The sequence below is a fragment of the Crocuta crocuta genome, unplaced genomic scaffold (genome assembly GCF_008692635.1).
Source record: "Crocuta crocuta isolate KB4526 unplaced genomic scaffold, BGI_CrCroc_1.0 scaffold77, whole genome shotgun sequence".
Lineage (NCBI taxonomy): Eukaryota > Metazoa > Chordata > Mammalia > Carnivora > Hyaenidae > Crocuta > Crocuta crocuta.
In genome coordinates this window covers 5,888,001-5,900,243 of record NW_027532172.1, presented here as the reverse complement: position 1 = coordinate 5,900,243, position 12,243 = coordinate 5,888,001, and the positions used below count along the sequence as shown (strand labels likewise).

General features: G+C 46.9%; 1 protein-coding gene across 2 annotated transcripts in view; it reads left to right on the top strand.

Moving 5' to 3' along the window:
• The window catches only part of IP6K2 (inositol hexakisphosphate kinase 2), a 30,324-nt gene extending 18,733 nt beyond the window's left edge, over nt 1–11,591 (top strand). For both annotated transcript variants that reach the window (XM_077776975.1, XM_077776974.1), the window contains 5 exons: nt 3,148–3,479; nt 5,407–5,629; nt 6,508–6,683; nt 10,189–10,364; nt 10,819–11,591. In XM_077776975.1, coding sequence (XP_077633101.1) covers nt 3,278–3,479; nt 5,407–5,629; nt 6,508–6,683; nt 10,189–10,364; nt 10,819–11,319 — 1,278 coding nt within the window. In that variant the 5' untranslated portion in view covers nt 3,148–3,277 and the 3' untranslated portion in view covers nt 11,320–11,591. The remainder of the gene's footprint in view (nt 1–3,147; nt 3,480–5,406; nt 5,630–6,507; nt 6,684–10,188; nt 10,365–10,818) is intronic.
• Nucleotides 11,592–12,243: the final 652 nt, after the last annotated feature.

Sequence of the window (12,243 nt, the reverse complement as noted above, 5' to 3'; positions counted from 1 at the left end):
AAGCCATACTTAGGTTCATATTGAGAGATTGAGCATAATTGAAATAAAAGAATCACAAAACAGGACTTAACATTATTATGTGCTGTTTATTTTTAAGTTTATTTTGAGAGAGTGGAACGAGTTGGGGGTGGAGGGGTAAAGAGAATATCCCAAGCATCCTCCACACTTCATTGCAGAGTCTGATCCAGGACTAAAACTCATGAACTGTGAGATCATGACCTGAGTTGAAGTCAGACCCTTAACCGACTGAACCACCCAGGTGCCCTTGTTTTTTTTTATGTTTGATTAAAACAAACTATTCGTTCACTAATTGCATTACACTGCCCACAGAGTAGAGATCTACTCCAGGCCTGTCTTCTCCATTTTACAAACCAGAAAACTGGCACCCAGAGGGAGCCAGGGACTTGGAGTCTTTCTTTTAGCAATCAAGTGGCAAAAATGGGACTAGGACCTGGCTTCACCTCACTATAGGATAATCACTTGTCTCCCTAACACTGCCTCACATTTGGCAGTTTCCTCTGTCATCAGCTTGGCTCAGGCGAGAGGGTTAAGTCTTATTTTTCTTGCTTCTTTACCCAAGATGATGATCACTCTCCAGGGAGCAATGTCCTATGGACTGCCAGAGTTGGGTGCTGGGAGGAGGGTGGCAAGGTGCCATGTCATACCCGCAGGTAATGAATACACTGAGGACCTGGGAGGAGGAGATGGTGACATTTACCTGGCCTTTTTGGCCTCTAGCCACACTCCTGCACCATACTCTAGAGAGTGCCATAAAGGACCAGCTTTTATTTTTGATTTTTCATTGAGGTGGAAGTGGGCAAGAGATGCCTGGAGAGATTTTTCTATTTACTTGAATACATTTAAGGAATCTTGGACTGAGTTGGAAAGGGATTTGCAGTGATGTTAACATTACTCTGACAACAAAAGCAGTTTATACTTGTATGAAAGATTTGGACTGTGTTTCTAAAGCCTGGACCATGAGGAGCATCTTATGCAATGACAATTTAATAATTATAGTACCTGGTTCATGCTTGGGTACTTACTGGCAGACTGACTGTGAGTCAGTACAGTAGCTTTCCTTAGGTATTGCTCTTACTCCAGAGGTCTTTTCAGTGGGTTAGTGTGAACTGGTCTGTGTAAACCTGGAGAAAGGGCTTGTCTGACCAAGTGTCTCAGAGCTCCACCTGCTGGAGAGAGTCTGGGATGGCTGGAATGTACTCATCCTTTGAACTGATTGTCATAGAACTCTTCCCAGCACTTGCCCTCCTGAGGGCTTCTGTGATGATGAGAAGGTGGTGCCAGGAGAGGAATCAGGACCTGTGATTTTCATCTCTTTACATTTGGGGCCCACAGCCAGTTCTCTCTAAAAAGAGAGTGATACCAGTTGAAACTCTTAAAGAGAACTTTATAAATATAAAAATATAAATAGAAAACATCGGGGCGACTGGGTGGCTCAGTCGCCTGAATGTCGAACTCTTGACTTCAGCCCAGGTCATGATCAGATCATGAGTTTGAGTCCTATTGTGGAACTCTTCGTTAACAGTGCAAAGCCTGCTTGGGATTCTCTCTCTCTCCCTCTCTCTGCCCCTCCTCTGCTTTTGCATGTGTGCTCACTCGCTCTCTCAAAATAAGTAAATAAACTTAAAAAATAGAAAATATAAATAACATGGTGAAGGGACTCCCACAACAAGCTAAATGCCCCATATTTGTAGGAGTACTGTATTGAAGGTACTAATGCCAGAGACCCTGGGCACTAGAGGTAGCCCTATGATGGCATCCAAGAGATTGAGGTTCATTTGGGAGCTGTGGCTTATTGTCCCTGGCCCTGGATGAGATTCTCCTCCCCAAAGCAATGTCATTGTTTGCAACAGAGAGAATAATAGTGTCTTCCTCATAGACAGTATTCTCAGGACCAAATGAGGTAAGTTCCTGTGATGAGCCTAGCATATCATAGGCGCTTTACTCACCTTAGAGGACAGAGTGGACCCATCTTTAACAGAGCTATTTTCACCCAGTATGTCAGCTGGGGTAGTGGTAACTGGACGAGTTCCCATTAAAAATCCTGTATGGATGATGAAGTGGCCCACACCCTGTAAGTAGTGCTAGTAGCAACGTGTAGTCTGTAAATCAGACAGAAAACAGAACTAGCTTGACACCGCTTGAAATGGTTAACAGTTGTATAGAGGTTGCTTTGTTGAGATCTGGGGTGTTTAGGGATGCGAAGTCAGGTATCAGGCCCTGAACTTAACAGTGGATGAGAGCCCTGATTACCCTAGGAGCACAGCTTTGGTTTAAAGGTGTGCCCCAGCTTTTGGAGATCAGGATAGAAATGATAAAAATAGTCAGTGACCTAGAACACCGTGTATCTTTTTAAATGGAGTTAGCCAGCCTTGATCAGTTGTTTTTAGATACAGACGTTAATCATTAAAGCTAGGCCCAAGCTCCACTGCTAATAAGGTTAATGGGGCTTGGCTTTGGCCTTGGGGTGGGGCGGGGTGGACACCTTGGGGGAGTAGATCTTACTAAATGGTGAGTAAGCAGGTTTTCTCTTTAACTGCATTTTATAAAAATACAATTAACGACTAAGAGTGAACCCTAATGTAAACTATGGTGATGTGTCAGTGTGGGTTCATCACCATTTGTAACAAATGTACCACTCTGGTGGGAGATATTGATAATGGGGAAGGTAACGCATGTCTGGGGGCAGGTGGTTATGTGTGCAGTCAGTGTTATCGTCCTCTCATTTTTGCTGTGGACCTAAAACTACTCTAAAATATAAAGTGTTAAAAATATGTATGCATGAAGTTAATCTTATTAGAGAATAATAAGATTTAATCTGAATTATTAGGTTTGAAATGGGACTCTACCTAATCATGGTTTTGCGTTTTTCCCGCCCTTCTAACGCCGCGGTCTTGGTGGGAGGGCACCGGCTGTTTGGGAACACCTGGAGCCAGTCCCTGCCCGTCGGCATCTGGCCCCGCCCCGCGGGAGCTCTAGCTGTTTGTTTCTGCGGGAGAAGGCGGAGCCGGGGTGGGCGGGGCCCGGCGAGAGTTCAGGCTGTTTGTCTTTCTACTGGAGGAGGGCTCGTGGCTCTAAGGCGGTTCCCAGGCCGCTTCCAATGCCAGTGTTTCTCTTTCCTTCCGGCAGAGCGTCCTGGCTCGCGCCACTGAGGAGCCAAGGCCAGACAGACGGACGCACGGACAGAAGACAGACGGAGGACGCGCTGGCCGCTGGACCCCGCCGCCTCCCCCTTCTTCCTGCTGCCTGCGCCTGGAGGATGAGCCCAGCCTTCAGGGCCATGGACGTGGAGCCCCGCACCAAGGGCGTCCTGCTGGAGCCCTTTGTCCACCAGGTCGGGGGGCACTCATGCGTGCTCCGCTTCAATGAGACGACCCTATGCAAGCCCCTGGTTCCGAGGGAGCACCAGTTCTACGAGACTCTCCCAGCCGAGATGCGCAAATTCACTCCCCAGTACAAAGGTGAGCCCCCGCTGCCATAGGGGTCTCCGCTGGCAAGGAGATGCAAGGCGGCACTTCGCAGCCGGAAGGCCGGGCAGCCATCCCAGGAGCCCTACCCTCCTTCCCCCCCACTCTGTGTTTTCCCTTCTCCTCCTCTTGGCCCTCAGCCCAGCACCTCACACCCTCAGTTTGCAAGCCCTGGTAAGATTGCTCAATTCTGTTTTGTTTTGTGGATTTGTTTTGAGTTTATTTTTGGTGGAAGTATAGTTGTGTTTTATGTTCAGGTGTCTCTTGATCACAGTAACCCATAGCTCCCCCCCCATGGGGGACAGCGGGGGAAGACTTTGGGAGGATTTTTCCCAGAATCCTTGCTGCCTGCTTTTTGTCCTCCAGGAAACCAGAAGCCCTGGTGATTAGGTAGGCTGGGAGCAGGGTTGAGTCAGATGGAATGCAGGAGTGGGAGGCCTGTGCTGATTAGCTGAAACCCTTTGCTATTACGGAATGTCCCCGAAATTGCAATGTTATGGCAACTCTTTGATTCACATATGGTGACTCTCTCTTTCTTTTTATAATGCATTTTGGGGGGGACAGCAGCAGCCATCAGAGTGGTGTGGACTTTCCCGGGAAGGGGGGATATTTTGTTAATCAAAGAATCCATTAAGGAAATTAAATTTACATTGCCTGGTTGTACAAAAGACTCTTGAACAACTTAGGTTCTTCTGGGACTGTTGAAACATGCTCTTTGAAGACAGAATGTACTGGGCGCCTCTCTGTACTCTGTGAATATGCATGTGTGTTGTGGTTGGGGGTGGGGGAGTTGAAGGCCCTCACTTGGTCCTTCTCTGTTGTTTTTTCCAGGACAAAGCCAAAGGCCCCTTGTTAGCTGGCCGCCCTTGTCCCCTTTTTCCCCCTGGTTCTTTCCCCGTGGCCACAGGGAAGTGTGGTCCCCTGAATTCCCTACCCAGGCTCCTCTGCTCCTCTGCGCCCAGAGACAGGGACCACCTCAGAAGTGTCATCTCTCTGAGCGCGCATTCCCCTGCAGCAAACGAGCGAGCAAGCGGGCGGGCAGCAAGGACTGAGCAAATTGAGTGATCCCAGGCCAGAGAGGCCTGGGAGGAAAGGTGTTCAGCCAGTCGGTTGTAAGGCGCTCATCGGCACCTGCTGAAACGCTCCCACCTGACAGCCCCCTCCTCAAAGACTGTCTAATTACACATGGCAGGTTCTAGAGACTCAAGGGGGAGAGCTGCTTTCGAGGCCACCACGCGTCTGTGCCCAGCCCAACCCTATTTGCCTTATGTTCATTTTGTTCTTTTGTGACTGCAAAAACCAATAAAGTAACATGTTTGAGGACAAAAGGCTTGGGGTGCCCACCCGTGTGGGGGTGCTGCAAGAAGCCTTTGCTAGGGTGTCTGTTGTGCTGTGTGGTTTGTTTTGTTTGCTCCTTTATTATTTTGTTTTGCTTGCCCAGTCTTCCCTTAACCTTGGACCCTTCTTACCCCTCAGGGCAAACCTTTGTTCCCCGGGTTCAGGCTCTGCTTTAAAGCAAGCCTCAGGCTATTGGGAGTTTCTGTTGAGGGCATCAAAAATTCCCACAAGATATAAAGAGCAAATGTTTTTACGTCTCTTTTAGGATTAGAAGAATTACATAAAACTTAATAAACATTTTCAATGATGGAAAAATGTGTCTTGTAATTCTTTGGCTCTTGCCTTGTTGAGTGCATCAGAGAGGAAGACTCTCAGCCATGTTTGCTCCCTAATCGCTTGTCTTGTATGGTGTTATCTTTTCTAGCTGTTTTGATATTTGTTAGGTTTGCAGATGAGTTTGGGGCCTCTGGCAACATAGAGACTAAGGAACAGGGTAAGAAAAAACCAAATGTTACAATCATGTTATTTATAACACATCATCTGTGGAATTAAAAGTTCTTTCTGCTCCTCACCCCCCTTCCAGGTGTGGTATCTGTACGCTTTGAAGAAGATGAAGACAGGAATTTATGTTTAATAGCATATCCACTAAAAGGGGACCACGGAATTGTGGACAGTTTAGACAATTCAGACTGTGAACCAAAGAGTAAGCTCCTGAGGTGGACAAACAAAAAACATCATGTCCTAGAAACAGAAAAGAGCCCCAAGGACTGGGTGAGACAGCACCGGAAAGAGGAGAAGATGAAAAGGTGGGTGTAAACTGAGAGGGGAACCCCAGACTCTGTGGGAGGGGAGGTGTCACAGGATCTTATAGTCCAGTCCCCTGGAGCTAGAGACTCAAACGATGGTGCCTTGTCACTCAGTGGCTGGTACCCACATGGCATCTTCTTTTTAATGATTCTGGGTTACATCATGCCATTTTGGGTAAACAGCTACAGTGGCAGTTGTAAGAGTTTTAGTCACTCGTTGCTCCTGCAGCTGCCCTGTGCCAGGCCCTATGTTGCATCCTGGGGATGTCGCAGTGGCCAAGATAGGAGCCGTCCCTTTACCTCCAGTTGCTCATTGAGGGTGGGAGACAAAATGGTCAGTTGGGCATCCCCAAAATGTAGGATCCGTTTACACAGAGCCTTCCAAGAGCCAGTCCTTGGCAGAGCTTGTAAAAATATAAATAATATATAAAAATTGAAGTGTTTATAATGTGGCTAAGTAGGTTGGCTTATTCCCATGGGATTTCAGTTCAGCTTTTCCCAGTCTTCAGCATTTGGAATTGGGAAACTTGGATGTAGCAGAAGCCGGGGGGCAGTACTGCCTAGAAGAAAAGGGCAGTGAAGGCTGCTTGGGGGGGGCGGGGTACAGTGGTGGAAGCAGAGGCTGTTCTTCATCTTTTGTTCTTCTTGCTATAGAAAAAAACAGTGAGCTGGCCCTTTAATTCTTTCAAAGTCAGCTTTCTTGAGGTATAATACACTTAGAATAAAATGTATCTATTTGAAGTGTTCAATGTGTACACTAAAACCACCACATCAGATCTCAAACTTCCCATCACTCCAAAAGATGTGCCTTTTCGTGCCTCTTTGGCCCTGAATTTTGGTAAGATGTTGTGATTTATTGGTTCCTTGTCTCCTTACAGCCATAAGTTAGAAGAAGAATTTGAGTGGCTAAAGAAATCGGAAGTCTTGTACTACAGCGTAGAGAAAAAGGGGAATGTCAGTTCCCAGCTTAAACACTATAACCCCTGGAGCATGAAGTGTCACCAGCAACAGTTACAGAGAATGAAGGAGAATGCAAAACATCGGAACCAATACAGTATCCTTTGTTCACAGGGTATCTTTGCCTTGGGGAGAGGGGAGAGTAGGTGAGATCCTAGGAGCTCAGAGAGGTTGGGTTTGTTTTCTAGTCATGGTGGTGCCACGGCACCCTATGTGGTAACCATAGGCAAACATCACTTCCCTGAGGAACAAGGACTGGTCTGGGAATACAGGTGGTGGGGAGGCAGTTGAGAGCCACCTCATGGAGGGACCAACCTATATCAGGGAGGCTTTAGCCTAGAGTGCAAGGGGCTGGTTGTGTTTTCAGACTCACAGAAGTCCCCAGACAGTGCTTCCTGCCGAGAATGGGGGTGGTGGGTGGGTGCTAACCTTTTTTTTTCTTTTTTTTTTTTTTCATGTCTTTATTTTGAGACACAGAGAGTGAGCAGGGGAGGGGCATAGGGAGAGGGAGACACAGAATCCGAAGCAGGCTCCAGGCTCTGAGCTGTCAGCACAGAGCCCGACGCGGGGCTCAAACCCACGAATCATGAGATCATGACCTGAGCCGAAGTCAGACGTGCAACTGACTGAGCCACCCACGCGCGCCCCCCCCCTTTTTTTTTAGGGTGGGTGCTAACCTTTCAATCCTGGTTCATCAGACTGGCACATGAAGAAAGCATGGGACTTCCCCCACCCCCACCCCCACCTTTTTTACTCAGTGATTTCTTTTTAATTTTATTTACTTACTTTTTTTTCTTTTTTTTTATTTACTTTTTAAAGTTTATTTATTTTGAGAGTGAGCACATGTGGATGCAGGAGCAGGGAAGGGGCAAAGAGAGAGAATTCCCAAGCAGGCTCTGTGCTGTCAGCCTGGAGCCTGACACGGGACTCTGTCCTACAGACTGTGAGATATGACCTGAGCTGAAACCCAGGTGCCCTTTATTTCTTTTGTTGTTGTTTTTTTTGTTGTTGTTTTTTTAATCTTGAAGGGGTAGTTCTTCAGAATTGAGTATGTTTTATTTATTTTTAACTTTTTACTAGGAAAAAATTTAAACATGTTAAACATAGAATACTACTTTGAACTTCTAAGTACCAGTCACCCAGTTTCAGTGATTAACCTGCTTATGTCTGTTTTGTGCCATGACTGTCTCTTATACCCAGCATCTCCCAGGTGAACTCACTCTTTCTTTTCCTTCTTTCCTTCTTTCTTTTGCCCTTCCTTCCCTTCCTTCTTTTTATTTATTTTGAGTGAGGTAGGGAGGAAAGAGAGGGAGAGAGTATCCCAAGCAGGCCCCTGTGCTGTCAGCATGGAGCCCAGTGTGGTGCTTGAACCCACGAACCATGATATCATGACCTGAGCTGAAACCAAGAATCAGATGCTCAACTGACTAGCCACCCAGGTTCCCCTAACTGAGCTCTTTTTGAAGTATCTCCTGTGTCATTGCATCTACACACACCTCATCATGCGTCTTTAAGAGATAAGGATTTTCTTTTAATTAAGTTTGAGAAAAAAAAATAGAACTAGTGGAGAAGGGGCAGAGAGAGAAAGAGAGAGGATCCCAAGCACACTCCACACTGTCAGCTCAGGGTTCAAACTCAACAACTCTGAGATGATGACCCGAGCTGAGATCAGGAGTCAACACTTAACTGAGCCCCCCAGGCTCCCCAAGATAAGGGTATTTTTAAGACATGAGCTCCTTAAAACTGGGCAGTACTTCCTTATTATCAAGTATCTAGTTTGTGTCCACATTCCTAATTGTCTCATAAATATGTTTTTGCTGATGGTTTGAATGGGGAGCCAAGTGAGGTTCACATGTTTCTGGTTGAAATGTTTAAGTCTTTTTAAAATGCCCTTTTTATTTTTTCATCTTGGAAATTTCTTATCAAAGAAACTAGGTCTTCTAAAGTTTCCCCCCATCTGGATTTTACTGATTACATCCCTGTGTGTCTTTTACATGTTACTCTTTTCTCTTTGTTTCCATTAAAGAGGCTTGGTCAGATTCAGGTTCAGTTTGGGGGTAGTTAGGGGCTAGAATCTCCCGGTAGTGGCCATCAGGAAATGCAATATTTGTCTTTCTCTCCTGTATTGCTGTTGCCTTGGATCCATTTTTTTCATTAGGCAGTTTTCTAATTTTGTCATTCCTTCTTAGCTGGAATCTGTAAAGATAAACTTTTTCTCATCAATTATATGCTTATCCTGAGGTATAGTTTATATAGAAAAGGCAGATTAAATGTTTAATTTTTATTCACTGAATATTTGGAATAATGGGTGAGTTTTTCAACATCCATCCAAAATGCCAAAAAAAAAAAATTGCAAGTGAGTTTTTCAATATTAATGAATCAATGAATTTATTTATTAATGTTTGTTTATTTTTGAGAGAGCATTAGAGCGGAAGGGGCAGAGAGAGAGAGGGAGACACAGGCTCCAAAGCACAGAGCCCGATGCGGGGCTTGAACCCAAAAACTGCGAGATCATGACCTGAGCCAAAGGCAGACACTTAACCGACTGAGCCACCCAGGCATCCCTATGAATCTATGAATTTAAACATATTTGATGTAGTTTAGTCCATTGCAGTTTTTATCTTTACTGATGCACAGATTCTTCCATGTTTTGTTCTGCCTTTTAAGATAGGCTCTTGAGTCCTTCTGACATGCTCATAGTAGTCTGTGATGACTCTCTTACTTTCTGGTATGAAAAGATGGTCTAGGGTCATGTATATTTCCTACTCCAGATGTGAATTCAGTCATTCCTCTGAGGCAGGAGTTACAAACCTGCTCAGTAGAGGGCCAGATAGTAAATGTCTGTGACTTTACAGGCTGTACCCTCTGTCACAGCTCTGCCATGGTAGCTTAAAAGTAGCCATAGATAATCATGTAAGTGAATGAGCATGACTATGTCCCAATGAGACTGTTTATGGTCACCAATATTTGCATATCATTTAATTTTCCATGTGTCATGAGGTATTTTATATATTTTTTTGGCAACTTAAAAATTTAAGAATGATTTCTGGCTCATAGGCCATACAACAAGTAGGGAGCCATAGTTCACCATCCCTGCCCCAGGAAAACTGGTCTGGGCACTAGGGGTGCTCACATGACTATCTGGTCATTGTTTCTAGACCTTTTCAGTGCCACACAGCTGGGAAATAACACATTTATTTTAAAGAGAAAATTTTTCATGAGTTTATGCAGATATTTCCAGTTCACATAGAAAGTTATAGGATTTAATTGATGTTCTCTTTGTAACTTAGGACAGTCTGGTGTGGAACCCTGTTCCCATATTTTGCTGAGTTGTGGCAGTGGTGTATGTGTGTTGACCAGGTCTGTGTTGAGTCCAGACCCAGACAGTTCTCGGGCCAGTTCCCTGACAAGAATTCCGTTCTTCAATTTTAGTCCTCTAGTCAGCCTTAGGCTCCCTACATGGGGGATAGCAGATTGATGGGGCCCTCTGTGGACTTGGGCTTCTCTGAGGCACTGTGTGCAGGCATTGTGCCCTGGAGTGCCAAAGCCCCCCATACAGTAGCACCTTTTCTTTAGACGGAGGATTGACCTTAACCACTCAGAATTCATCTTACTGGAAAACCTGACTTCCCGCTATGAGGTACCTTGTGTCCTGGACCTCAAGATGGGTACCCGCCAGCATGGTGATGATGCTTCAGAGGAGAAGGCAGCCAACCAGATCCGCAAGTGCCAGCAAAGCACATCTGCGGTCATCGGTGTCCGTGTGTGTGGCATGCAGGTGAGGGGAGTGCTGGTGCATACCATGGGCTGGATAGGGCATCCAGTAGCTTCCACTCTCCACCCTGAGCATAGTCCTGCTGTTTTCTCAAGATTCCAGTGTGACTAAGTGAGCCTCTCATTTTCTGGTTAGAAAAAAAAGCATGCATTGCCTGGGTGAACCATCTGGGACTGAGCTGGTTGACTGAGTCCAGAATCTCTGGACAGGAGTGGAAATGAAGCAAGAGAGTTAGGCCCTCTCCACCAACCAATATGCTAAGCAGGGGTCTAAGGACAGAACCAGGTCAGAGGGCTGCCTCCTGAGTGGTTGTTGATCAGAGAGAGCAGTGTCTTGTGTGACTGGTGTACTTAACAGGTTAAAGGATCTGATCCAGGGGCGTCCTCTAGCTGCTGTTCCCCAGGGTCCAGGCTCTGAGATGGCTGTCAGCACCTAACCTGCTGGTTTCTTCCCACAGGTGTACCAGGCAGGGAGCGGGCAGCTTATGTTCATGAACAAGTACCATGGACGAAAGCTGTCAGTGCAGGGCTTCAAGGAGGCACTTTTCCAGTTTTTCCACAACGGTCGGTATCTGCGCCGTGAGCTCCTGGGCCCTGTGCTTAAGAAGCTGGCTGAGCTCAAAGCCATTTTGGAGCGACAGGAGTCCTACCGCTTCTACTCAAGCTCTCTACTGGTCATCTATGATGGCAAGGAATGGCCTGAGGTGGCCCTGGACTCAGATGCTGAGGACTTGGAGGACCTGTCAGAGGAGTCAGCTGACGAGTCTGCTGGTGCCTATGCCTACAAGCCCATTGGCACCAGCTCAGTGGACGTGCGCATGATCGACTTTGCACACACCACCTGCAGGCTGTATGGCGAGGACAGTGTGGTACATGAGGGCCAGGATGCTGGCTATATCTTCGGGCTCCAGAGCCTGATAGACATTGTCACAGAAATAAGTGAGGAAAGTGGGGAGTGAGTTTGCTGGCTGCACCAGCACCTGAGAGACTCTCTGTGTCCCAGGCACAGCTGTGCTGCGTCGGGAAGGAGGCCAGTATGGCCAGGCGTTGGCCCCTGCAGCCTGGAGCTGATGTGCAGAGGCCTCTGTGAGTCCCAGCCTGAGCCAGCCCCAACCACGTTCGGAGTCTTATTTATTTTAACTATTTCTTCGACATTCCACATTTGATGATGCAGATACCTCTTTCTTCCCTGAGTGTAAATGTTCTAATACAAATCTTTTTGTTAATTGTACACAGTGCTGCTGTCGTTCTTAACTAGGGGCAGGCAGCCTCCCCCATTCCAGCCCTCAGAAGTCTCACCTGTGCTGGATCTTCCACCATAGTCCAGGAATATTCTTGCCATTGCCCCTACCTCACGGACCCTAAAGTCACCACAGCTTCTTGGCTTGGTCCTCAGTCCCCTAACCTAGCACCCTGTGGACACCTCCCCCCCACATACAACCTTAGGTTCCTTTGGGGTCTGTGCTGACCTAGTGTCCCAGCATCCCCTAAGCAAAGAACTACTTGACCCGTGATACAGGTCTTTCCCTGTCCTCCATGCAGCTTAAACCAAAGTTGGGCAACAGGTGTGCCAGACCTTGGGTCCATTTCCTGCACCACTGGCAGCCGCTAATTGGCTGATCATTGTGATGTCACATGTCCTGGAGCCATACCAAGGCCTCAGGTAGTTGCCAGGCTCTGATCTATTGGCAGTGGTGGGCTCCATGGTAAAAAGTCCCAGGAGGATGAGGGGCCTAGGGTCCCAGTGAGAAAGGTGTTCTAGGCAGGGGGGTCCTCTTAACTACTTGTCACCACTGCTACCCACAACCACACCCAGTCTCATCTCTTAAGCAGCTGCAGCCAGGGCGGCCCCGAAGAGAGCTACTTCTGTGTACGAGGGTTTC